The sequence below is a fragment of the Drosophila virilis genome, chromosome 2, assembly GCF_030788295.1.
Source record: "Drosophila virilis strain 15010-1051.87 chromosome 2, Dvir_AGI_RSII-ME, whole genome shotgun sequence".
NCBI classification, from domain to species: Eukaryota; Metazoa; Arthropoda; class Insecta; order Diptera; family Drosophilidae; genus Drosophila; species Drosophila virilis.
In genome coordinates, this window is record NC_091544.1 from 13,575,505 (window position 1) to 13,598,709 (window position 23,205).

General features: G+C 40.3%; 2 protein-coding genes across 4 annotated transcripts; both read left to right on the top strand.

Moving 5' to 3' along the window:
• The first annotated feature begins 6 nt into the window (after positions 1–6).
• Burs (Cuticle-tanning hormone bursicon) lies at positions 7–1,137 on the top strand. Of its 2 annotated transcripts, none has more exons than XM_070207327.1 (3): positions 7–352; positions 412–566; positions 637–1,137. In XM_070207327.1, the coding sequence occupies exons 1-3, from the start codon at positions 7–9 to the stop codon at positions 901–903; spliced, it is 768 nt and encodes a 255-aa protein (XP_070063428.1). In that variant the 3' UTR covers positions 904–1,137. The 2 variants fall into 2 exon arrangements, with proteins under 2 accessions (XP_070063428.1, XP_002053932.2); XM_002053896.3 differs by having other exon boundaries at positions 7–367; positions 442–566; positions 637–1,122.
• Positions 1,138–1,597: 460 nt separating this feature from the next.
• Positions 1,598–22,845, top strand: LOC6630849 (lateral signaling target protein 2 homolog). Of its 2 annotated transcripts, none has more exons than XM_002053895.4 (5): positions 1,598–2,524; positions 18,498–18,638; positions 18,696–19,436; positions 19,500–20,668; positions 20,745–22,845. In XM_002053895.4, exons 1-5 carry the CDS (start codon positions 2,489–2,491, stop codon positions 21,814–21,816), a joined length of 3,159 nt encoding a protein of 1,052 aa, XP_002053931.1. In that variant the 5' UTR covers positions 1,598–2,488; the 3' UTR covers positions 21,817–22,845. The 2 variants fall into 2 exon arrangements, with proteins under 2 accessions (XP_002053931.1, XP_015027057.1); XM_015171571.3 differs by lacking the exon at positions 1,598–2,524 and adding an exon at positions 16,987–17,151.
• Positions 22,846–23,205: the final 360 nt, after the last annotated feature.

Below are 23,205 nucleotides of genomic sequence, written 5' to 3' on the forward strand. Positions count from 1 at the left end.
GGACAAATGCCCTTTTCATGTATGCAATTACTAGGCAAAAAGGTTTATCCCCGGCCGCGACGCCTTTATTGGGCCATAAGTCATGGGCCGGCAGAGGACATTAAGGCGACAGCTGCGGCCGGCCGCGGGCCACGGTGCCCACTTTGGAGCGGCAACTATAAAAAGCGTTGGGCGGCTGGCAGCGTTTTCCATTTGCAGGCGTCGCGACTTGGGGGACACTTGGACAACAGAAAAATGCTGCGCCATGTGCTACGCCACGAGAACAACAGGATATTCGTGCTGATTCTGTTGTACTGCGTCCTGGTTAGCCTACTGAAGCTGTGCATGGCCCAGGCGGACGGCGCGGCGGCGGGTGCCAACGATAACGGTAAAAATATATGATATAGATTTAGCTAATGGTTCTATCTATAGCCCTCAGATCCGCTTTGCTTGCATCTGCAGATATCGGACATCTGGGCGACGATTGCCAGGTAACGCCCGTCATCCATGTCCTGCAGTATCCGGGCTGTGTGCCCAAGCCCATACCCTCGTTTGCATGTGTAGGGCGCTGTGCCAGCTATATACAGGTGGGCATCGAATCACAATCAATCAATTAATTCAATCACAATCCATGGATACTCTCTTCTGCCCTGCCAGGTGTCGGGCAGCAAGATCTGGCAAATGGAGCGTTCCTGTATGTGCTGCCAGGAGTCGGGTGAGCGTGAGGCGGCCGTCTCGTTGTTCTGTCCCAAGGTCAAGCATGGTGAACGGAAGTTCAAGAAAGTCCTCACCAAGGCGCCGCTGGAGTGCATGTGCCGCCCGTGCACCTCGATTGAAGAATCGGGTATTATACCACAGGAGATCGCTGGCTACTCGGACGAAGGTCCGCTCAACAATCATTTTCGACGCATTGCCTTGCAGTAAATAGAATTCGCTAGCTTAGAATATTCTGCACACAATTTGTACATTGAAATACATTTAATGGCCGCATAATATATTTAATCTTTCAAATATTGGCGCCACATCATATAGCTGTCTCGTTCGCACACCTTTCGCTGGTAGTTGCCAGCTGTTTCAATGAAAGTTCTAAGTGGACTGATACGGCATGTTTAAGATTCAAGGCGAAACCAAATTTCTAATAAGAAAAGTTATCTGCCATTACACATTATATCCACTACAATTTGCATATATACATAATGTACACACACATATATATAATATTCTACTGATAGGTCTTGAACGTAATTTCGTTTTGGTGTTTAACAGTTATTTTGACGCGAGGGGCATGTAAACGCAAATATGAGTAGATAACGCAAATAAGAGCATGTTAAGAAGCTGTTAATTCACAATATTTTTAGCATTCATCGAGTAAAGTATAAGTGATAAATCGGAATCCGCTAACAAATTAACAATGTTCAGTCATTAACCACTCGAATAGCAACATAATTTGAGCAAGCAATATTCTCCAAACAAAGTTAATTGAGTAGGCGATAATCTATGTTTGACCAGCATACCATTTCCAACATGCATTATCATCGATAGCTATCGAATATCTTATCGATGGTTAGCGTGTTAACATTCCGTTTACATTATTTTAAATAACAAAAAATCTTAACATATGTTAGTCGAAAAAAAATCTTTGAACGCAACGTACATGCATCGCTTGGTTAGACGGTAGGGCGGATAAGTGTTGCGCGAGTTTAATGGTTTTTTCGCAAAAAAACATATTTTCCCATTGTGTTCTGGTATAGATTCAACCTAATTTAAGAATTTTAACAAATCGACGCAATTTCCACATAAAGAAATGCAGTTCAAATGAGTTTTGGATAGTGAAAGAGCACGCAACAGTCACGCGTGTGTGTTGAAAGCAAACCCAATACGAATACACGAAGCCAAGTGCAAAAGGCATTTAAAAAAAGAAAAGAAAATTAATTTAGCACTTGTAAAGTTACAAAATAAAAGGAAGCATGAGACGAAGCAATTTCAAATTATACAAAAAGTGTAAAATTCGATAAAGTGCATTGAAATGCCCGAGAAGTGAAAATCCAACAACGCGAATGCAACAGTAGCGCACAAAGTCGAACATACATACTCACACACAACACACACACGCATGCATATGCGCTTGTATTGAACGCAGTGTGGCCAAGCAGTTAGCAGAACATCGTACGCACACAAACAAAACACAGGCACACACACACACACGCACACCCAGACACATAGTTGTTATTGTGCTCTCTTGCATATTTGCTATTGTTTTGTTTGGATTTGTCATACGCGCCATTTCGTTTATGTTATTGTTGTTGTGTGCGATCCGCGCGCGTTGGGCAAGGACGACAACGACGCCATCTATTGGAGCAAATCGGCGCCAACTGCTAGTCATTTGACAGCCTGCTTACACACAGATTAATTGTCATCGGTGTGTAGTAGTCGAGCGAAGAGAGACGGTGGCTCAGTTAAAGTTTTAACAGCTGTTAAGCTGACGGTAACGGGACGGCCAAGCTGAACCATGGATACATTTCGCAAGTGGCTAAATAAACCAAAGGTGCGTATGCCAACAGAAAGCAACATCAAATTGCTGATAACCTAATTTACATTTGTCTCTACTCTCACACACACTCACGCACACAGTTCAGTTCTATAATTATGATAATAGTTGGTGCGTCTCACTTTGTGTTGGTCTCTGCTTATCACGTAAAAATATATTACAAAGAAAAAACACAATGAAGGAGACCTGTAATTAATTAAGAGCAATAGCGCAAATGGTGTCAAGCAGCGAGATGTAGCGTGCGGCTGTGTGTGCTTGTGACGTCATCGCTGCGCTGCTTTGGCCCTGGCTGGCTCAGTCTCTTTTCCTCTCACTCACACACACGGCCAGCTGCGTTTTAACCGCAATTTTTATTTCCCTCATTCGTAGTTAGCTATTGTAATCGCTGGCAGTGGGGCTTGCATGATTAATTCGCTGACGTTGGCAGAAGTTGGAAGCCAGCTAGCACAACAACAACAGTCGCAACATTTACCAACACTAGCGCGCAGTCAGTTGCATTAACATGTGAAAACTGCATACGTTACCCACACTATACAAATTGGCAACATGTGCGGAACACAACACTTGATACAGCACAAACAAAAACAACAAAAAGAAACAACAGTAGCCATCGGTCTGTTCGTGTTGTAAATTGCGAACTACGTATAGTAATTTTGATTCTGTTCTTGATTTTAATAAAGGCATGTATGTCTGTATACGTATTTAGTAATACGCGTATATATATGTATATATACGTATGTACGTATGTAATTGCCTGAGACGACTTTGAAAATGGCCGCGTTGACTGGGAATTTTTGTTGTTTTGCCAGGCAGCTCATTTCAATGGAAAAAAACCTGGAATTTCCAATTGAAAACTCTTCCAATTATAATAAGCATTGCACAAATCGACTCGCGTCTTAGCGTCTCATTAGATAGCGAGCATTTTCAGTTTTAGTTATTTTTAGCCTCAAACATCACTCAAAATAAAAGAAATTTCCAAATACAAATTCATTGAATTCTAAATTTAGGCGTAAGACGAATCGCTTGACGCTCTCACGGTGCTGCCTGGAAATATAATGTGTCCCGTTAAGATCTTTTTCATTTTATACTGTTCCAAAAATAAGTTTTCACTCCCCCCCTTACACTCACGATTTAAGTGTTGTATCTTCCCCTGTTGCTCTTAACTGCAATCGCACGTCAATCCATCAATCCGCTTGACGTTTTGATTGCCGTACGCTCTGCTCGTTTCACAAGCTATGTTCAAATATATATATATATATATATATATATATATGTATAAATGTGGAGTGTATAAAATGAAATAAAATTAGAAACAATTTACACGCTAAAATCCATTAAAAAATCAGTTTAAAATCAGAGTTTTATATTTGTGACCTCGCCAATTCGAGGTCATTTTCGAAATGATGTAAAGAAATAACCTAACTTGATAATTGTTGAAAACTTACAGAAATAAGAAAGTTATCGACAGTCCGTTATGTATTTGTAATATTGATTTGCTTCTATCTCGCTTGCGTAGAAAATAACTGTAAAGATTAGATAAGATTTAAAATCGGTTCAATGGAATAGAGCTCGCCTGATTAAATGCGATATGACAGACCATATGCATAGCTATAAATATGTACGTATGTATAAGGTACAGTTAAACATCTCAATAATTTGTGTCTGGAACATTAGAGGGTATGGCAAATGCAGTTAGATTATATATACGTGATTATCTAACGGCATATACGGTCAATTCGTTCGGTATTACCCACAAGTTGGGCCTACGTCCAAGTTAATATCGCGCACACACACACACATGCGCATCAGTTTGGTTCAGCCAAGCATGGCTCAATCGATTTAGGTGCTTCCCATTTCCCATTTATCAATTTCTGCTGCTTTACCCAATTTTTATAGCTGTTTTTATAGTGCACTTTTCATTTGCGTTTAATTGAAAATTTCTACGCTTGCTGCACTGCAATGTAATAAATTCATTAAAGTTTTTTTTATATGCACATAAGCCACTGGAAAGGCACATATGTATGTGCATGTGTGTACGAATGCATGCGCATGCTAATGCATCATGGAATTAATTTCTGTTCCTCTCTCTCTCTCTCTCTCTCCATTTGGTTTTTGCACATATTTATGTATATAATACAAATAAAATAAAGCAGCTTTTTGAGTTGCTTCACTTTCCGGTTGCTTCGCTAGTGTTGTTGTTGTTGTTGTTGCAATTTCTTTTTCGTCTTGCTTTTCTTTTTGCGCTGTTCATTAACACACTTCTTTGTTTGCCTACTCTTGCCTTGGAAACCTCGTAAATAACGTTACGTTTTCCAACATCAAAGCAGTAGAAGAGGCGGCAAAATCAGCAGCCGAATGAATGAAATAGAAAATGCAGCATAGTTTTTGCCTCTCCCTCTCCCTCGCCCTCTCACTCATTTTCTTTCATTGACTGCACATGTGTAATCCGTCAGATGCTTCCTGGTGCTTCATTGTTGCCGTTATTGTTTGTGTGTGTCTTGTTTTTTATGTTTTTGTGGCTTTGCGGCAACTTTCCTTTGTTTTGCTTTTGTCTTGCGATTCTGAGCGAAGACACTGGCTAATAAATTAAGGCAAGTGTGGCCAAAGTAAGTTTGTTTATTTTTACACACACACTTAAAAATACAAGTGTTGTTGGTAGTTAAGTATTCGGCGCAATAGTTGCCGGATTTCTTAGGTTTTCCAAATGACATTTTCACGATGTGGCAACGCTATATTTAAAAATGAACAACAACACATTGCAAATTTACCTAAAAACAAAGCACAGCCAAAACAAATCCAGTAAAAGCTAAAACAATTGCAACCAGGTTTTGAAATTGATTAACAAATGGCCACAATCGTAAATACACCTACTATACTCCGGCTAGATGTATTATTGTAAGCATTATGTCATAAACAAGATTAGAGTTCAATGTGCACTCTATCGTAATTTACGTGTATATGCTTAAAAGTGTAGAACTGTTCAATAGATATTGTTTTTCTTCTATGTACACATATGCATATGCAAATTATGAAATGTACACGTGGCTTATATTTATTTATCCATAAGCCTATATGTTGCTTGTGGGTGTGATGATTCCGAATAAATACTATAATATATAACAGTAATTGAGTCGATCTGGCTACCTTCCACCTGTCCGACCTTAACGTCTTTGGACCGCCTGCTACCTGTTGTTGATCTAATTACGAAGCACGGAATGTGAACAATCACAATTTGCGATTTTATTCAATTCTCTAGTTTTACACTTTGTTGGGATCTGTTCGAATTGCTTTATTATACATACGTAATACGCATTCAACGTTTTATACTGCCTTAAAACTTGCCTATTTGAATTGTGTGTCATTAACTCGATTAATGTTGGCATTGAATTGTATTATAGCTTGTCAGCGAAAAAAAAGATAGTTATAAAAAGTGAAATCTGGCTTCAATTGCTTCTTATAGGGTATTACAAAGTTGGCAGAAAATGTTCAGGGAAGGAGATAGTTATAGTATATACTCCGCTATCTCGGGTATTTAATATTTGGTTTATTTTTGGTCTTGGTTAAGGTTTTCGTTTATACAAAAATGTAGATACATACAGTTTTTTTTAATTTGTCCACAATTACAATTCGGGGTATGTTGCAAGGGTAAAACACTTAAGTTCGCGCCATCAGCACAAAGCGTCCATTAACACAGTAAACTCTGCCTGCCGCGATAATAATGCTGCTTGTGCAAAGAAAAAACATGAGCAGGCGGAATGGCAACGATTACAATAAGAAAAAAGTACAAAAAAAAATAAATATAAAAACATTTAACAGTCATTTTTGACACAAATGTCGGTGGCCCAAAAAGGTTTCTTTCTGCTGAAGAGATAGCAATAGAGAAAAAGAGAGAGAGAGAGAAAGAGAGAGAGAGAGAGAGAGAGACGAGACGAGAGATAGATGTTGCAAGTAACTGACTTGCAGGGTAATGGAGGTCGAATTGCATGTCATTCTCAAAACGCCGAGACCGCCTGTTGAAAATTCATTTCGTAACGCTTTCTTAACCCTATAAAATCAGCCACAAAAACAACAACATAATGCGTGAAAATTTTATAAAGCAACCACAAACGCAACATGTATATTTGATGTTGAGGAAGCAAATGAAACAATATAGAAATGAAATGAAATGAAATACTCAAGACCAGCGGCAAAGTACAGTTGCTAATTGTATACTTAATATTGGTAATGTTACTGCCACAGCTACTGTATTTACACACACACAAACACACACACACACGCGACAGAAATGAAACTATTTTATGCACTGGAAAGAAAACAAAGAGAAGAACTCGTCATTTGTAAGAGTGTCAGAGAGTTTTGGCCTAACGAGTGGCAACCCTGTTTTTAGTTTTATATATTCAGACTTAAACTAAGTTTATATTAATTTTCTTAATAGTCCGATTTAAACTGTGTTTTTTATTGTTTCAATCCGACATAGACTATGTTTATTTTTTTTTTTTTTAACACATTTCGACTAATAAAAACGCAGTGCATCTGATTTTCTTGCAGTGTACGCTTACAATAAGCAAATAGACTTTATGAATGAGTGCGATGCGCATACGCACCGTTAATCTAAATGAGACCTCAGCAGCTGTGTGCGTGTCTCTGTGTATGTATGTGCGCGTCTATGTGCATGTGTGTGCGCGTCTATGTGCATGTGTGTGCGTCTGCTATTGGTGTCGTCAAGTGAATGGCGGACGCGGCCTGTTGCGCGTGCCCACAGCAACAACAACAACAACAGCAACGACAACAGAAACAACAAGAAGAAGAACCTGTTATCCATTGGCTCATACAATTTGGGCCATATTGACATGTGCCACTGTTGACGCCGCCGTCTGTTAACAACTTTTGCTCTGCGCTCGTTTTAGCTGGCCCCATTTGGTTGGTTCTTCTAGTAAAGCCCAGAAAATGTTATCTGAATATTACGACACACACGCACATAAATAATATAGAGAAATGCACGATTTTGATTTGTTGTATTCACGAGTGTTTCACATGCTTTTGCACTTGGATATCATTCAAATTAATTCGCTGAACTGTGTTTTTTTCCCAAATGATTTGCACGTGATTTTTAACGCTGTAAAGAATTTCGTAAGCGGTTTAACCATTTTATTTGTTGTGATACGACGGTGAATTAAAGTGTTTTCTTAATACACTTCCAGTGGGGTATTTCAAATACTTCACTTGAAATGTAACGCATTGGTGAAGACATCTTTGAACCTATCAACAATTTATATATTTACCTTTTGGAGTTTAACCTTATTGTTTCCGAACAGTTTCCTAATAAGATAATCAGATTATTATTAGATAAGAAATGTTTAAGTGTATGTTTAAATATTGAGCTTCAATAAGGTCTTTTTATATATATATATATACTTACTAACTACGAGTCAAGTTTCTTAAAAACTTTATTCTTCAACAATTCAACAATATATCTTCACCAAGTTTTCAGTTTATTTTGACACCATGTGAGCTCACTCTTATCAATAGAAAGATTCTCAAAAGGGTATTTAATTGTCGCTATCTCCAAATAAAATGTACATACAGTTGAGGCTTTAGCTCGACAAAGAAGAAGTGTAAAGTGACAAGAACCAGTGTAAAATATTCTGCGTATCTGTAACTTTTCCATTGGGAACTATGAAAACCCTACACATGCATATTAATAAAAGTAATCAATTGTGTTCGTGTGTATGTGTACTTAGTGCGCTGTTTAGTACGCCCTTTGTGACGCATGCGGCTCAAATACTATGAAAACAAGTGATAACAACACTTAGAATTGATGAATTGTGAAAAGTATTGAATGAATGAAGGAGGCGCAAACAGCGCACATCTGAGTCAGTTGAGCATTTCGGAAAATATATTGCATGTGTATACACTTAGACATACATAGGCTAAATTAACAGAGTGTGAATGTTTAATCGGTTATTTACGAGCTACGATTGACGAGTGAAAATCTCGAACTGAACAAAATCCTTGGCTGTTAATTGGCCTGGCAAAGTTGTTTGCTTTTTTTTGTAGAGCTGCGATTTGTTGGCATAATCTACATAAATCTTGCATCTAATGCGATAATGCAAGGTACGAAAGTTGTCTAGTCGATGGTAGATTGTTAACGTTGCTATTGAATAACGTTTCATGACATTTTCATAAGTTTATGCGAGAGTGGCGATTGTGAGAGTCGTAACTTTGAGCTTCATTCGGCTACTTTGAAAAGTAAAAGGCGGGTGTTAGGAGAAAAAAAATGTAGCAATAAATGTACGAATATGAATTACAATTTATAATTTCTATCGATCTGGCAACAGTGTGTCTGTGTTAAGTTGGCTGCGCCAGTACGCTTACAACAAATCCAAGCTTTCTGTTTTGCTGTAAAGTTACCCTTTGGGCAACGCCATGCCTACAGGCGGCACAAAAAAGTAAAGGAAATTTTTGATTTCTTACACCGATCTGGCAACATGAAGTGCACCTATTAAGTTGGCTTCGCCAGCCATTATCGTTGTATATCTCAGTTTGTCAGTCATAAAACTTGAGTTTTGATTTCTGAAATTAATCCCATTAGTTTTTTTTTTTTTTGAAATTGCCGAGCTTATTTGACAGCTCTCCGTTATCACATACAGCTCACGCTCACACCGACAGCTGTCTGTGCTTGATTGTTGATGGATCCTACTTAGTTGGGATCTGATTGCAAACGGTAAACGTTACAATTAAATACATTTTTATGCCAAAGTAAAAGCCCCCCTTTTCCTTTTCACTACTGCGACCAGTCCGGGCCATCTTCTGGCTTGGCCACCTCTGCAGGTGGTTTGGCGCAGCGTTGTCTGCGCCAATATGTCAATTATTACGTTTACGGCTTACGTGTTTACCCGACGCGCGCTGACAGCAACATTTTCCAACCAAAAAATAAAAATATATATATATATAAGTATTTATAGCCAAGCAGACCGCTGACCGTGTGCAATGGGAAAAGTAAAAGCGGTGAAATTTTCACCATTCACATCGAATCGATCTCGTCGCATCGTCGTCGTCGTCGGCGTCTGCATTGCGAGCAGTGCAATGCACTGGCCAGCAGCCAATCTCCTACTTTCGAATAGCCACCGAGGCACTCGTACATACACATATATTACCTAATCCTCACGAACAGAGTGAGGCACAGGCTAGACTGCCCGACAGTGTGCCCTACAGAGCAGCCTTATCAATAGCTTAAAGCGGCAGTTGCATAAGACCACGCGCTCTGCCCGGCATATCAATGAGATGCGAAAGCTAGCCAGAGAGTGAGAGAGAGGGGGTCGGTGGGTGGGGGGAGCTCTATTTGGTGCTGTGGAACTGGAACTGCTGCGCGTGCTGCGAACAAAGCAACGCCCCCCCATCGTTCCCCGCAGACCACTTGCTGGCTAAACTGAGAATATCTCTGGCTATTCAATTAGCGACGCGTCACTTCCGAGTGCGGACAACGCATGTGGAATGATTAAACGCTGCGTAGCGTGCACTCTAACCTCAGCCCACGTGAGGGGCCCAAGTAAAAGCAAGCAAGAGTGCTCTTGTGGAGAGTGCCCGACTAGGAGATACCCTGACTCAACTGTACGCTGCTGTGCTTCTTCTTTGCTTAGGCTCTCACTCCTGCTTAACTAATTTTCAGGCCCTAACGTTGAAATTCAAATGTGTATAAAATTAAAAGCCCCAGACTGTTCCTCGAAAAGTAGGGAGGCATCCAACAGGTGAAATATTTGGGATCTGTTTATACGCTAGTTCATAAAAGCTGGGTTAAAAGATTAATAAGCAGGAGTTTGATATCGATTTGTAGCGATTTATTGGATACGGTCCAATCTAATGATGAAACAAACCAAATATACTTTATGTGGTCGGAGATGCTTCTTGTACGTAATCATAATACCCCATTTAAACATTTGCAATGGGTTCAGGGTATACAAATAAACAAAACGTAAAGAAAAGTGAAAGCGTTTGCGGTTCATCATCTTTGTCATCAATGGGCAACAAACTGTGGCGCCTGGTGGATGGGAATAAAGCGTTGCCTTATAAACACAACAGATCCGCGGCTGAACCGAGCAGCCCCTGAGCCAGTTAATGTTTGGTTTAACCCGCTTTTTGTCTCAGGCTTGCAAAATTCACTTCAACTCGAGGCGACTTTGTAAGTGGGTCGCCAGTCGCGCAGGAAGGTCATGCCAGAAGATGGAATGTGAAGAAAACAGTATTGTTTAAAATACAATTTATTACGTTTAGTTAATACAACTACTTATAAACTATAAACTTGCCTGACTAGGCCTGGGGCTAATAAAATACTATATTCACGCAGTAGCTTAAGCTGCGAATGCGCCACCTTTATTAATATAAACCTATATAATTTATCTATATTTACGTGTGTGTCTTGGCATGCAAATCTGATAATGCACACTGATGTGCAATTGTTGTCTCTATATAAAGAGATTGCCATAGTGCTTAATAGTCTCAATGTACTGATAGCTATTAAAAGTATTCAACAAAAATGCAGGCGATAAGATGAAAACTATTTTGAATGTATTTTCAATGATTATATTATGAAACAAGCAAAAACAAATCTCTTCTGGACAGACAAATGACAGCTTTTATTTCTAAAGTTCGAAAAGCGTAAATACATATTTTATTGAACAAAGTATTTGATTTCTGGGATGCCCATAACTCTACCCTTTATTTAGGCTCGTTTTGATGACATAGATATGTTCCAAAAAAGATCGGACAATAAACACCGAAGGTAATTTCTTTTAGTGTGCGGAAAGGCGCAACTAGCGAAAAGTATTTGTAGTTATCTATCTATATAAATTTATTAGGAATCTGGAAGGATTATAGGGCATCTCCCAGTCGGGCACTCCCGACTCCCGACTAGACCAGGGCAAGGCAATAATTTTCAGAAATTATTTAAAATGTCTTTTCTTAGATACTCTACTTAAGTTAAAATGATTTCAACAAATGACATAAGAATAATATGATCGAAGACGTCGTCGCCCCTTGTTACGATTCATGAATATATGTAATCGGGTTAGCCCAGCTGGTATTGCGGCCTAAACTGGCCCAGACCCAACGCGGTTATTATCCAATTTATTGGAATGGCTTTTGTTGTTGGCCCTGTTTGTTCGCCTGTTGTCGCCTCTTCCGCATTAGTTTGTTTGTTTGGTTATTTACTCGGTCTATCTCAAGCCCTCTTTATACTTCCCTCTCTCTCTCTCTCTCTCTCTCTTTCTCTGACTGTCTCTCTCTGACTCGCTCCATCTCTACCTCTCTCGCTCGCTCTCTCTCTCTTTCTTTGTGTGTCGCTTTCTATCGCTTGCATGTTTGTTTGGAAATGTATGCAAATGTGACCTTTTATTTGTTAACAAATTGAATAAATTGTGACATAATAAAATGTTTAATTTTTGCCACTTGTTGTTGACTTTTAAACAGGGCTGCATTGAAATTTCGGCAAATAGAACTTGAATCGAGAGAGTTATATGCCTGAGAGTTAGCTTTACTTCCGTTTTACTTTTTACCGGATTCGGCATTTTATGCTTGTCGAATATTAAGGGAATCTTCATTTATTTTTGCCTTTATAGTTATATTATTCGCTTTGCAAGTTGAATGCACTCGCAATCCGGAGGCAATGCATTACGCATTGCCCGGAAATAAAAGTAAAACTTTTTTATTTGCCTTTTTTTGTATCAGATCAATAATGAACAAATTCGTTTGAATCATGCGTTTTTCTCGTTTCATACATTATGTTTTTATTTATATTTTTTCAGCTTTGCTTCAATATTCTCTTATTGTCTTTGTCTTTGCACTCGGCTTAAATATTGCGCCTATAAATTGTTCCAGACAAATGCTGTGAGGTGGGGTTTGCATTGTTTTGTTTCTGTTAATCTTTTGTAGTGGCTACTGCTGTGCATTCGTCCATATATTTATATGTATATATGCATATAGGGATTATCATTTATTTATATAATTAATTTGACCATGACTCACATTTTGCCGCCTCATTAAATTGCGCTCATTTCCCTTGTTGAGACAGTTCCCCAATTATCGACACCATTGCCAAAGGCGACAATTTCACAATCGCATTTGTATTTTTTCACTCAGTTCGAATTCGTGCATTGCCTGTTTATCGAAAGTGAAAACATATATTATATATATGTTCGAATATCTAGGCATACATTTTGTGTGCATATAAACAAAACATATATATAAATACATTTATATGTATTTACATTCAATTCAATTTCAGTTGAGCTTGCGTGCCACTTAATGCCTGCAAATCAAATTGTAAAGCTAATTTAATTCCTCGGAAGCCCTCATTAAGCACAATCGTAATTAGAAACAATTACCAAATGCTATAGAAATTTGTATTACATGGGTCAATGATATGCCCAATTCTGTTAACTTTTCTGCGATAACAAACGTTTTCGGTTATGGATTTATTTTATTTTAGTTTCAATTATTCATTTAGGTTTACCTATATTTTATGATGGTTTATATATATTTTTATATATTAACGATTATTATCGAAACCTTCGATTAAATCGATTATATTTTCTATTATTGTAGTCGATAACTTTCGATTGTTTGATAAACATATGTAATCGATAAATTAGATCGATATCGTGAACAGGTACGGAACTAAATCGAACCTCGTTTCCCCAAGCGACTCTCGCGACATATATTAGTCAGAATTGTATAATTATTTGAATTGTATTGATGCCTTTTTGTAATTAAAAAGACATTCAATTAAAGTCACACATGAAAAATATTTGACCTATTTTTATCTAAAGAAGTCCCTCGTAAATCGAAACGAGAAACTAGGGAAATACTCGGCACGCCAAAGATTTAATACCCTTGCAGACCCCCCAACCTTTTTATAATGTTCATGCTGCCCGTAAGGGCAGAGAAAATAGTCAATGCCGAGCTGCTGCCTATGGCAATTATATAGTGGTCCGATCCGGCAACAGAAAGAGGCATTTCTGTATAGGCAGACAGATGGACATGACTTTATCGACTCGGCTGTTGATACTGATCAGGAATATTTGTATATAGTTTATGGGGTCGGAGATGTCTTCTTCTAAGCGTTACACATTTCACAATTCCGTCTTGATCTTGGTATATTCTAGATTTTGGACAATTCCTTTTTCTATTTTCTCAACTGAAAAATGTACTTTTATGATAATTTGCACTGTTTCTTAGTCTTAGTTTTCTATTAAGTTGCATGCTTTTAATTCGTGATTTCACTTTCAAATTTATTACTTTTGTTTGGCTTATTTTATTTGCGACGCATTTTGTTGTTCAACTTTATATTTTATTTATATTTTTATGGTAAGAGCATAGTTGAAATTCATAAAAGTAAGCCTACAAAATTATCTGTGTTTGGCTTTTGTCAAGTGCTGTGTGAGGTGATTACTAAATTTGAAGCTCTTTGTTTTGCTTCGAATGCCGATTATAATGCAAATCTATCTATACACGTGTGTGTCTGTGTGTGTGTATTTGTAGCATACTTACTGATAACAGTTATCTGGGACCTGGGGCCTGTGGCAAACTAGAACAGCTGCTAGTTGTTTGATAATTTTCTCACCGTTGGCGAGTCTATTAAATTTGACACTATTCTAATTCTAGTTATAAATTGTACAGCAATTAAATTCAATTGATTTTTCAATAGAAATCACACACCCCCTCCACCCCTATTCCCCGGCCTCACACACGTCGCTAATTGGCAATTAACCGTTTTGGGGCAGGTGCCAGCGCCTCAGGGAAGCGCACAAAATATTGCTTTATTCTGTTATACAATCGTTCAGATATGTGTGTATATATATGTATATATGTGTGTGTGTGCACTCATGCTCGTAAGGTCATGTTGTGGGGTTAACATTGGGTCTCCACCTCATTCGCATTCTTGTTGTTGTGTGTAATCAAGGCTTTCAATTGCTAATATTTTTCTCTTATTTCTTTGACTTGTACCCCTGCCCCCTTCCCACCCCCTGCCGATTGTTAAACTGATTGAGTGCCAGAAAAGATGCGACCTCACAGCATGTATTCAATGTCAAGTGCGTCAATAGATAGACGAACAGCTGCTGAAAGGAAACTCGCAGTCGACTTGGCGCCACCGCATGAGGCTTCTGATGAGTGCAATCTGGGCAGGGGGATTTGCTCGGTGAGCACCTCATTCGTTTTTCCAGCTGCATTCGAGGCTAAAAACTGCGTGCAATTTAAGCCTGTCACCGGCTCCTGCTCCTGCCCGTGCTCGTACTTTCGCCTTCGTTCTCGTCCTCGTCCTCGTACCGGGCGGCTCAAGGACCTGTGTCAGTTGCCTGTTGCTGGTCATTTTGTGGCAGCGAGGTCGCTTCTTGTGTGACGTCAGAAATGGTGTCCTTAACATCTGCTGTTGCCTGAAAATGATTGACTAACGTTTTGGCATTCAACGTTTTTGTCTCATTTTCATGCTTTTTATACGAATTGCAATCGCACACCCGAAGTCGTCCACATGCGCCCACAAACACTTGTCTTGTTTGTCTGGACTTTTGATATGTTTACTGCAAGTGTGGCTATATATATGTATATATATACATGTGTATGTGTATGTGTGTGCATATTATCGGCAACATTCGATTCGCTTACTCACATTTAATTTATTATTATTGCCCCTTTTTTTTATTATTTTTTGCTGTTGTTGCGATAAGCTGCAATCAACCAGTTGGGGCTATAATTCAAATATTTTGTGCATTATTTCCCAAAAATAACTGAAACTACCCAAACATATGGGCTTTAGTATTTATAAGACTTCTGCGGGCCTTCTATGCGCAGTATTATTTTAAAGCATTTCAATATCGGGCTACACAAATGTGTGTAGATATCGATTTTTGCCATCCATTCGCATTCCATGGAAGCGAATTTTCTTTTGCATTTCATGATTTTATTCAAATTCTATTATTTTATAAGAGTTTGAATTTGTACATTCTGCACATTTGTTTATATATTATCTCGGTTTGTTATCATGTTTGCTAAAGAAAACAAAAACATGCATATTTACAATTAATATAGCATTGGGCAATGGGGAATACCCCTAATTACACTATGCAACAGAATTTGATGTTGCCAACATTGATGCTGCCCCTTTCATTAGTTATAGTTAAATGTGAAAATTCTTAAATACTGTTTGATTAGATTGAATAAAGGACTGAGCTAACATGCCGAAAATTGATCTCTTATAATTTTTTGGAATTTTTAAAGTTCAAATATGGTGGCACATTTTTATAATACATGTTTGAGCATCCGGAAAAGCAATTGACCAATTGAAGTCTACTTGGTTCGAACAATGCAATCATTAACTAAAAAAAAACTGATTTCATGCGATTGACATTACAAAATTACCATTAAGCCCTATTATCAGAAATTTGCGGAACTCTAATACTTTTGTACCTAAGAAAATCGATGAGCCAGTGTGTAAGTTGTACACAAAAACATTTTATATAGAGTACACTTTGGATGGCAGTTGGAAATATACACACACACAAATGACACACTTCAAGGCGTTATCATATATCTATAATGAATATAAAGCTGGATTTCCTCAATTTTATAGCTAAGAAAATATCTTTAATGTGTACCTGACGGCGCCTTAACCGGCATTAGCTGTACCTAACGATATAACACTTGGCCAAAACACACACTTGGAATATTTAATTAGACATCCGTGTGTTGTTGTTTTTGTACGAGGCCTGCGACTCTCTGCTTTTAATTGCAATTGAGATTCGTGCATTAAACTTAATATAAGCTAAGTGCAATTAATTAATTAATTAATTACGTGTTTGCTGTGGACCTTTGGGACGGTTGTTGGCATCCGCTAGAAGAGCACTGCTCACCAAAGTAACGCTCTTTATCAATCAAATTTGATTGACGTTCAAGTTGTGTTTCAGCCAAGCCGATGCGCAGTTCGATAAAAACGTGTTGCGTAGTGTCGCAATGGCGTGGAGTGAATGTCCATAATAAATCTGGCGCTAAGCAACAAATGGTCGATCAACTGCGACGTCGCTTTTTGACCAAAAGCAGAAAGAGACGGTTAGAGAGAGAGAGAGAACGTTAATGAGAGGGAGCGTGGGGCGAGAACGGCTGTGAGAACTTGTGTGGCGGCAGTCATTGAACTATTTACTCACGACCTTGCATACATATATAATAGACATAATGCTTCTACCTAAGACATGGCCCCAAAGAACCGAAAGTCAAGAGGCCCACAAGCAAACGAACACACACACATACACACACGAATACGCACACGCACGCACACTCACAGAGCGTTTCGCTTATTGCACGTTTAATTGTTGTGTAAACAAATGGAATTGCCACATGTAACAACAACAACAACAACAAGAACACAACGTAGGCACTGACGCTGACGTCGGCATTGAGTCGCTTTCGGTTCAATTTTTTTTTTGTATATGTACGTATATCGTTTTCTTAACTTCATTTTATACGTTTTTATTACTTATTCCACATTTATCGATTTGCGCGTGATTCATTTTCAGTTTTGGTTTAGTTTTCTTATTGGACATTCGCTGCCGTTCACTGAAAAACTAACTGGAAACGTGGTAATTAAGCTATCTCTCCCTCTCTCTCTCTCTCTGACGTGGTTGTTTCTTATTGCCGCAATTTCCCTTTAAACATTATTTTGCTTTAGTTTTCTTTTACGCAAAACTTTTCCAATTGCCTTGGCCTCGCCCCGTTTGCTGCCCCCCCTTACACTCTTAATGCTCTGTTCTGCTCTTGACTTGGCTTGTCGAACTGCGCAGTTTTCGACGGAGTCAACGATTTTTTTCTTTCGACGTGTTTGTCTTTATAATAAACACATTTTGTCGTACGTTTTCTGTTTCCTTCCAACGCATTTAGCATTTAAGCTCTGTTGCCTTTCGTTCGCTTTTTATTTCATATTTAAACAGATCACAAATGCATAAATAAAGCAAAAGGAAAGAAAACAAAAAAGCAGCAGAGCAAAAATTAAACAAGTTCAGCTGCCGTTAACTTGCCAACAGAAAGAGAGCGAGAGAGCGAGAGAGAGAGAGAGGAGCAGAAGAGTGAAGAGTGCCTCTCTCACTGAGGTTTTCCAGATTTATGCCAAAAGTTGGCTGCAACGAATGCTTAACTTATTTTAATTATCAGATTGAAAGGGATTTGTACACAATTAAAATAAATAAGCTTTATGCATAGCATTTGATTTTTTAAAAAGATCTGGATCCAGTGCAAAAAGTATCTAAAGATACTTCTCATAGGTAAACGGTCATTTTTCTGATTCCACTCTTCGACAAGAGCTAATGACATTCATCTCGTCGATTATCTATTCAAAATCGTTGCATTTTGAAAAACTTATTTTATTAATATTCATCATTCATCAACAAGGTTTTAAAGAGAAAGAGAGAGAGCGAAAGAGAGTGAGAGAGAGAGAAAGATAGATGTAACCTATAACCTATAAAAAATATACATATATGTTTATGGATTTGAATCGTCGTCGAGATATATCGAAAAAAAAATAATTAAAGCCAAATTGATTTACTTTTAATTTTTGTAAATACTTTATAAAGTAGGCAGTAATATATTACATATTTCGGGTTCACTGCCTTTCGCAAGGGTATCACATCTTACCATTGTAGCTCATTATATCGAGCGAGGACTGTACATGTTTATCGTCAGAAGTTGCCAGTAGCTATCGCTACCTGGCGCTTACTCACCTGAGCTGCGTTTGGCTGTTTGTTCCATTACGTGATGCGGTGCTTGTGAAATACATGAATTCGCAACGCATTTAGCAAATGTACGTGTGTGTAGATGTGTGTATGTGTGTGTGCATGTGTGTGTGATGCTGCGTCACTTTGCTTGCGTCCTACTGCATTGATAAGAGAGCACCTTTTGTAATGCCCATCTGTCTGCACTTGCTTCCTTGCAGGCCGATGACAAATCCTTGCTGGCACGCTTCTACCATGCCGATCGATCGCTGACCGCCGTGGCCAGTGAGCTGGACAGCTTCGATGGACGCGCCGAGCCGGATCGGTGCACGCGCCTGGTTAGCAGACTCCGCCAGAATCAGGTGAGTGCCACGCCTACTAGTAAACGATTCATAATTAATATGTTTAATCTCTTGCAGGACAAAGTGTTGGCCATAACCAACTTGATTATGGAGGAGCTGCTGGGCGAAGAACGTGATCCGCGTGCCTTTCGCGCCAAATTCCCGGAAGAAGTGCTGCAGGAGAACCTGGCCGGGCAGCTGTGGTTTGGTGCCGAGTGCCTTGCCGCCGGCTCATCGATTTTGAATCGCGAATCCGAGAGCAAAGAGATGCGTCCGCTGGCCCAAGCCGTCACCAAAAGTCTGAGCAATGTGCGAGTTCTGCTGCGCGATCAATGCCTGCGGAACAATGTGCCCAACAGCAAGACGCTTCATCTGGACTTTAACGATTCGACCACCGAGCAGCTGTACGAGAGTCTCAAGATCTTCGATCATCTCTTCGCCGAGTTCGAACTGAGCTATGTGAGCGCCATGGTGCAGGTGAAGTCGCGTCACGAATACGAGATGCAGCAATGGATTGGTGTGCTCTTCTCGGAAACGCTGCAGCGTGCCCTGAAGATCGGACTGCTCGATCAGGACATGGTGGATGCTTTCGATCCGGGCCTTATGTTTTCCATACCACGATTGGCTATTGTGGCCGGTTTAGTAATCTATGCAAAGGGTCCGCTTAATATGGATATGCCGGGCGATGAGCTCTCTGAGATGTTTCGTCCATTTCGCACAATACTTATTAAGATCAGGGATCTGTTGCGCAACCTGAGCAAACAGGAACTGTATCAGCTGGAGAAACTGCTCTGCACCAACGAGGAGATCAACACGAAGGTAAGGCAGCTCATTAAATTTTTAATTGAAGCCTATATTTATCTATTCTGATTTCGCCTGCAGGTGCCACTAGGCTACAGCAGCATTGAGGCACCCAGTCCTGAGCCCAACAGCAGCAACAACCACAACAATAACAACTCCAACAGCAGTGACAGCGGCAGCGCAAAAACCAGCACAACTAGCCCGCACAAAGCCGTCGAACGCCTGGTGGATCATCGCAATAACAACAACAGCAGCAGCTGCAGTGCGAGTGCAGCCACACAGGCCGTCGCACGCTCTCCGTCCATGTTGTCGCTTTCAGCGGGCAGCACTCCCACAGCCTCGCCAGCGCCCTCGCCGACACCCTCGCATTCCATAGCATCCACCTCTTCGGCGGCCACAACGTCCACAAATCCGCCGGCCAACTGGAGCGAGGATGATGATGATGATGATGAGGAGAGGGAAGACGATGAGGAGGAGTGTGGTATGCTGGACAGCGATGAGCAGGACTTGAATGATGATAGCGACAGCGACGTGGATGAATATATTGAGGCACAACTGAAGGCCATTGTGGCAGCAGCAGATTGTGCCTCCGGCTATCTAATACCCAATACAAATCTGGGCAATCTATTGCAACCGCAAACGGCGCCACTCACGGACAACTTCGTGGCCAGCGAAGACGATGAGTTTGGCGCAGAACAGGAGCAGGAGCAGCAGCAGCGGCAACGAGAGGAGCAACTGCAGCCATCATCAGAGCAGCAGGAGGAGCCCAGCACCAGTGCTGCCATGTTGGCCGCACGACGCACACTGCAGCGTCTGCGTTTGCCCAGCAGCAGCAGCGAGAACGAGCAAACGACCGGAAGCAATCAGCAATCGACAATCAAAACACCAAATGGCGGCGGGCAGCCAATGCGCAGCGGAAGCCAACGCCAACGGCACCACAGTCACCACCATCATCATCGACACCATCACCACCATCACCATCACCGCCAGCATCATCATCAGCAGCAGCATCAGCCAGCACAAGCGGAGCAGCACAGTCATCATCATCACCATCAGACGCATCCGCATCGCACAAGTCGCAGCGCACGCAAACGTTGCAGCCAGGAGCATTGGGAGTCGACGACCGCTGAGCAGCAGCAAACAATTGATCATGGCCATGGCCTGGCCAGTGCCGATACCAGCAATGCCTCGTCTTTCTCCGATGATGTGTCGCTGGCCATGCGCAATACCACAGCTCGCCTTAAGTTCAAGTGAGTATCCTTCTAATATATATATTGGCATATATGGCGGCAATTTCGTAACCTATTATCATCATATTGCCCACAGGAGCACTGAGAATCTGCTGCATCGTCTGTTCGTTTGCATTGCTGGTGTTGCCGATCAGCTGCAGACAAATTTTGCCTCTGATCTGCGCCAGATATTGCGCAGCGTGTTCCTTATCAATATGTCCTCGTCCCAGGAGGATATTGATATACCAGAAAAGACAAAGGAATCGGAGCTATTCGAGTTTCGTGCCTCGGAAAACGATGTGATACAGGAGAGCGCCGGCTCCAATCAAAGCATTTACTCAGCCGAGGAGGTCAATCCGGAGCTAGACAATGTGTTCAACATGGGCAACGGCAACGGTGGTGGCACCAATGCAGCCCGCCACTCCGCGGGCGCCGCAATGCAGCGCAACAATACCATAGATTTGTCCGGTGGCGGCTACAACAACAACAACAACAACAACAACAACAGCGGCAGCAGTAGTAGCTCCAACAGCTCGACAGTGGCACGCAGTCATGTGGCGCGCAGTCGCAGCTTGGGTGATCAGGAGGCAGCCACCAGCGGCACATTGCAGGAGGAACAACGGCAGCAGCAGCAGCAACAGCAGGCGCAACTACAGCTACAAATGCAGCGACAGCGCAACAATTCCGTTGGCAGCAATTCTCCTTCTAGCTCCTCCTCGAGCAGCTCCAGCTCGGAGCATAATTCACCCATAAGCACGCGCAGTGGCAGCCGGCGGCGACTGCATAGCAACTCGGCATCGATGCCGTCCATAGGCTCAACGGCGACAACAGCAGCCGCAACAGCAGCAGCCACCGCCACAACAACAACATCAGCAACAACAACAACAACAACAACGACAATGTCGCCACCTGCCTGGATACCCGATGGCAAGGCACCGCGTTGCATGTCCTGCCAGACGCCATTCACTGCCTTCCGGCGACGTCATCATTGCCGCAACTGCGGCGGCGTCTTTTGCGGCGTCTGCTCGAATGCATCCGCACCGTTGCCCAAATATGGTCTGACCAAAGCGGTGCGCGTCTGCCGCGAATGCTATGTGCGTGAGGTGCGCTCGTCCCGTACACAGGCGCACAGCCAGGCGAGCAGGCCGCAGGCGGCGAGCGCCTCTTAGGAGTGGCCATTGGCGCTGCCAACGCCGAGACCAAATATGTGCCCAGCTCCACTGGCGCCGCCCCAATGGGGGGAAAAGCAAAACTGTGAAACGCAATCGTTCGTCAAAATTGTTTTCGTTTTTTATTATATTTTGTAACATAAAAGAAAAGAGAAAGATTTTCAATTCCTAGACAACAAGTCCGCATATACCCCATAAATATATATATATATATATAAGATATATATATAGATATACCGCTAAATTCTATTATTTTTAACGAATTGACCAATCCGAGTGTCGTATCAAAACTGTACAATAAAGCTTCGATCTATGTATTATACGCAACTATCCATGTTACTATATATAGATATATTTATATATGTACCATTCGGTAAACCTATAAATATGTAACTGCAAACAAATGCTTTCAGCTCATATCATATGTATCAATGCAACATATAGAATATATATATACATACAGACACACCCATTTCTCTATATATGTCTACATCAGATGATGGCCTGCATTTCAAATAGATCATTTTCGGTTTTGGGACTGGGGTAGCTATTAAATTGAAATTGTTCTCGTGTCACGTTTAAGATCTAGACTTTAGTACATAATGTATATATATTTTTGTAGCATGTGCAGCAAACTGAGCAGAATAATAGACATAAATTCTAGCGAAAATTTGCATAACATTATTGTGATTTATTGTTATTTATATACCCTGTATTAGTCCCAAGATTATTTTTCCGCAAAAAGCACCAACAATACGCGTTAACAATTAAATTTAAAAATAACATTTACTTTATGTACAGGGCATATAAATATATACAGATATATATATATATAGTCGGCATGAACCGACTATTGTGTTCTTACTTTATACGAAATCCATTTTATGTTTAACATTTCTTTAAGCTAGCGGAAAATTGATTTCAACTTTATAAAACACAGTTTTACACATAATATACATATATGCCTACATATATATTTTTCTGACTTGAAATAAAAACTAATAAAAAAAAAACTGTTTAATAAATACATATATCATATTTTGCTTAAATCAATAAAACGAAATTCTAAATAATTGGGCGGTGTTCAGTATGTTAATAATATATCTTAAAGAAATCTGTTGAAATGAAAATTGATAGAAAGTTATTTTGCTCACGCTTGTCGAGGGTATTATAATAAGTTTATATAATCCGGAAGAATTGTCTAACTCGCTCAAAAATTGAGAAAAATTGTATTTAAAAATATTTTTGGAATATGAGGCTTCAATAGGCACAATCGGAAATAAATTTTGTTTTTGTAAGATGCCAGGCCAAATTATGCTCCAGGAATCAGAAGGTATTCGTAAGAAAACTGTTTAGTCTTAATTGAAGGCTGAACGAAATTATCTAATT

Excerpts from the sequence above, each read along its gene's own strand:
- Burs (XM_070207327.1), top strand. The coding sequence starts at position 7 with ATGCCCTTTTCATGTATGCAATTACTAGGCAAAAAGGTTTATCCCCGG. Across the intron at positions 353-411 it reads GGCGGACGGCGCGGCGGCGG|CCCTCAGATCCGCTTTGCTT; the intron begins GTGCCAACGATA and ends TTCTATCTATAG. Across the intron at positions 567-636 it reads GCTGTGCCAGCTATATACAG|GTGTCGGGCAGCAAGATCTG; the intron begins GTGGGCATCGAA and ends CTGCCCTGCCAG.
- LOC6630849 (XM_015171571.3), top strand. The coding sequence starts at position 17,002 with ATGTACGTATATCGTTTTCTTAACTTCATTTTATACGTTTTTATTACT. Across the intron at positions 19,437-19,499 it reads ACGAGGAGATCAACACGAAG|GTGCCACTAGGCTACAGCAG; the intron begins GTAAGGCAGCTC and ends TTTCGCCTGCAG. Across the intron at positions 20,669-20,744 it reads ACAGCTCGCCTTAAGTTCAA|GAGCACTGAGAATCTGCTGC; the intron begins GTGAGTATCCTT and ends TATTGCCCACAG.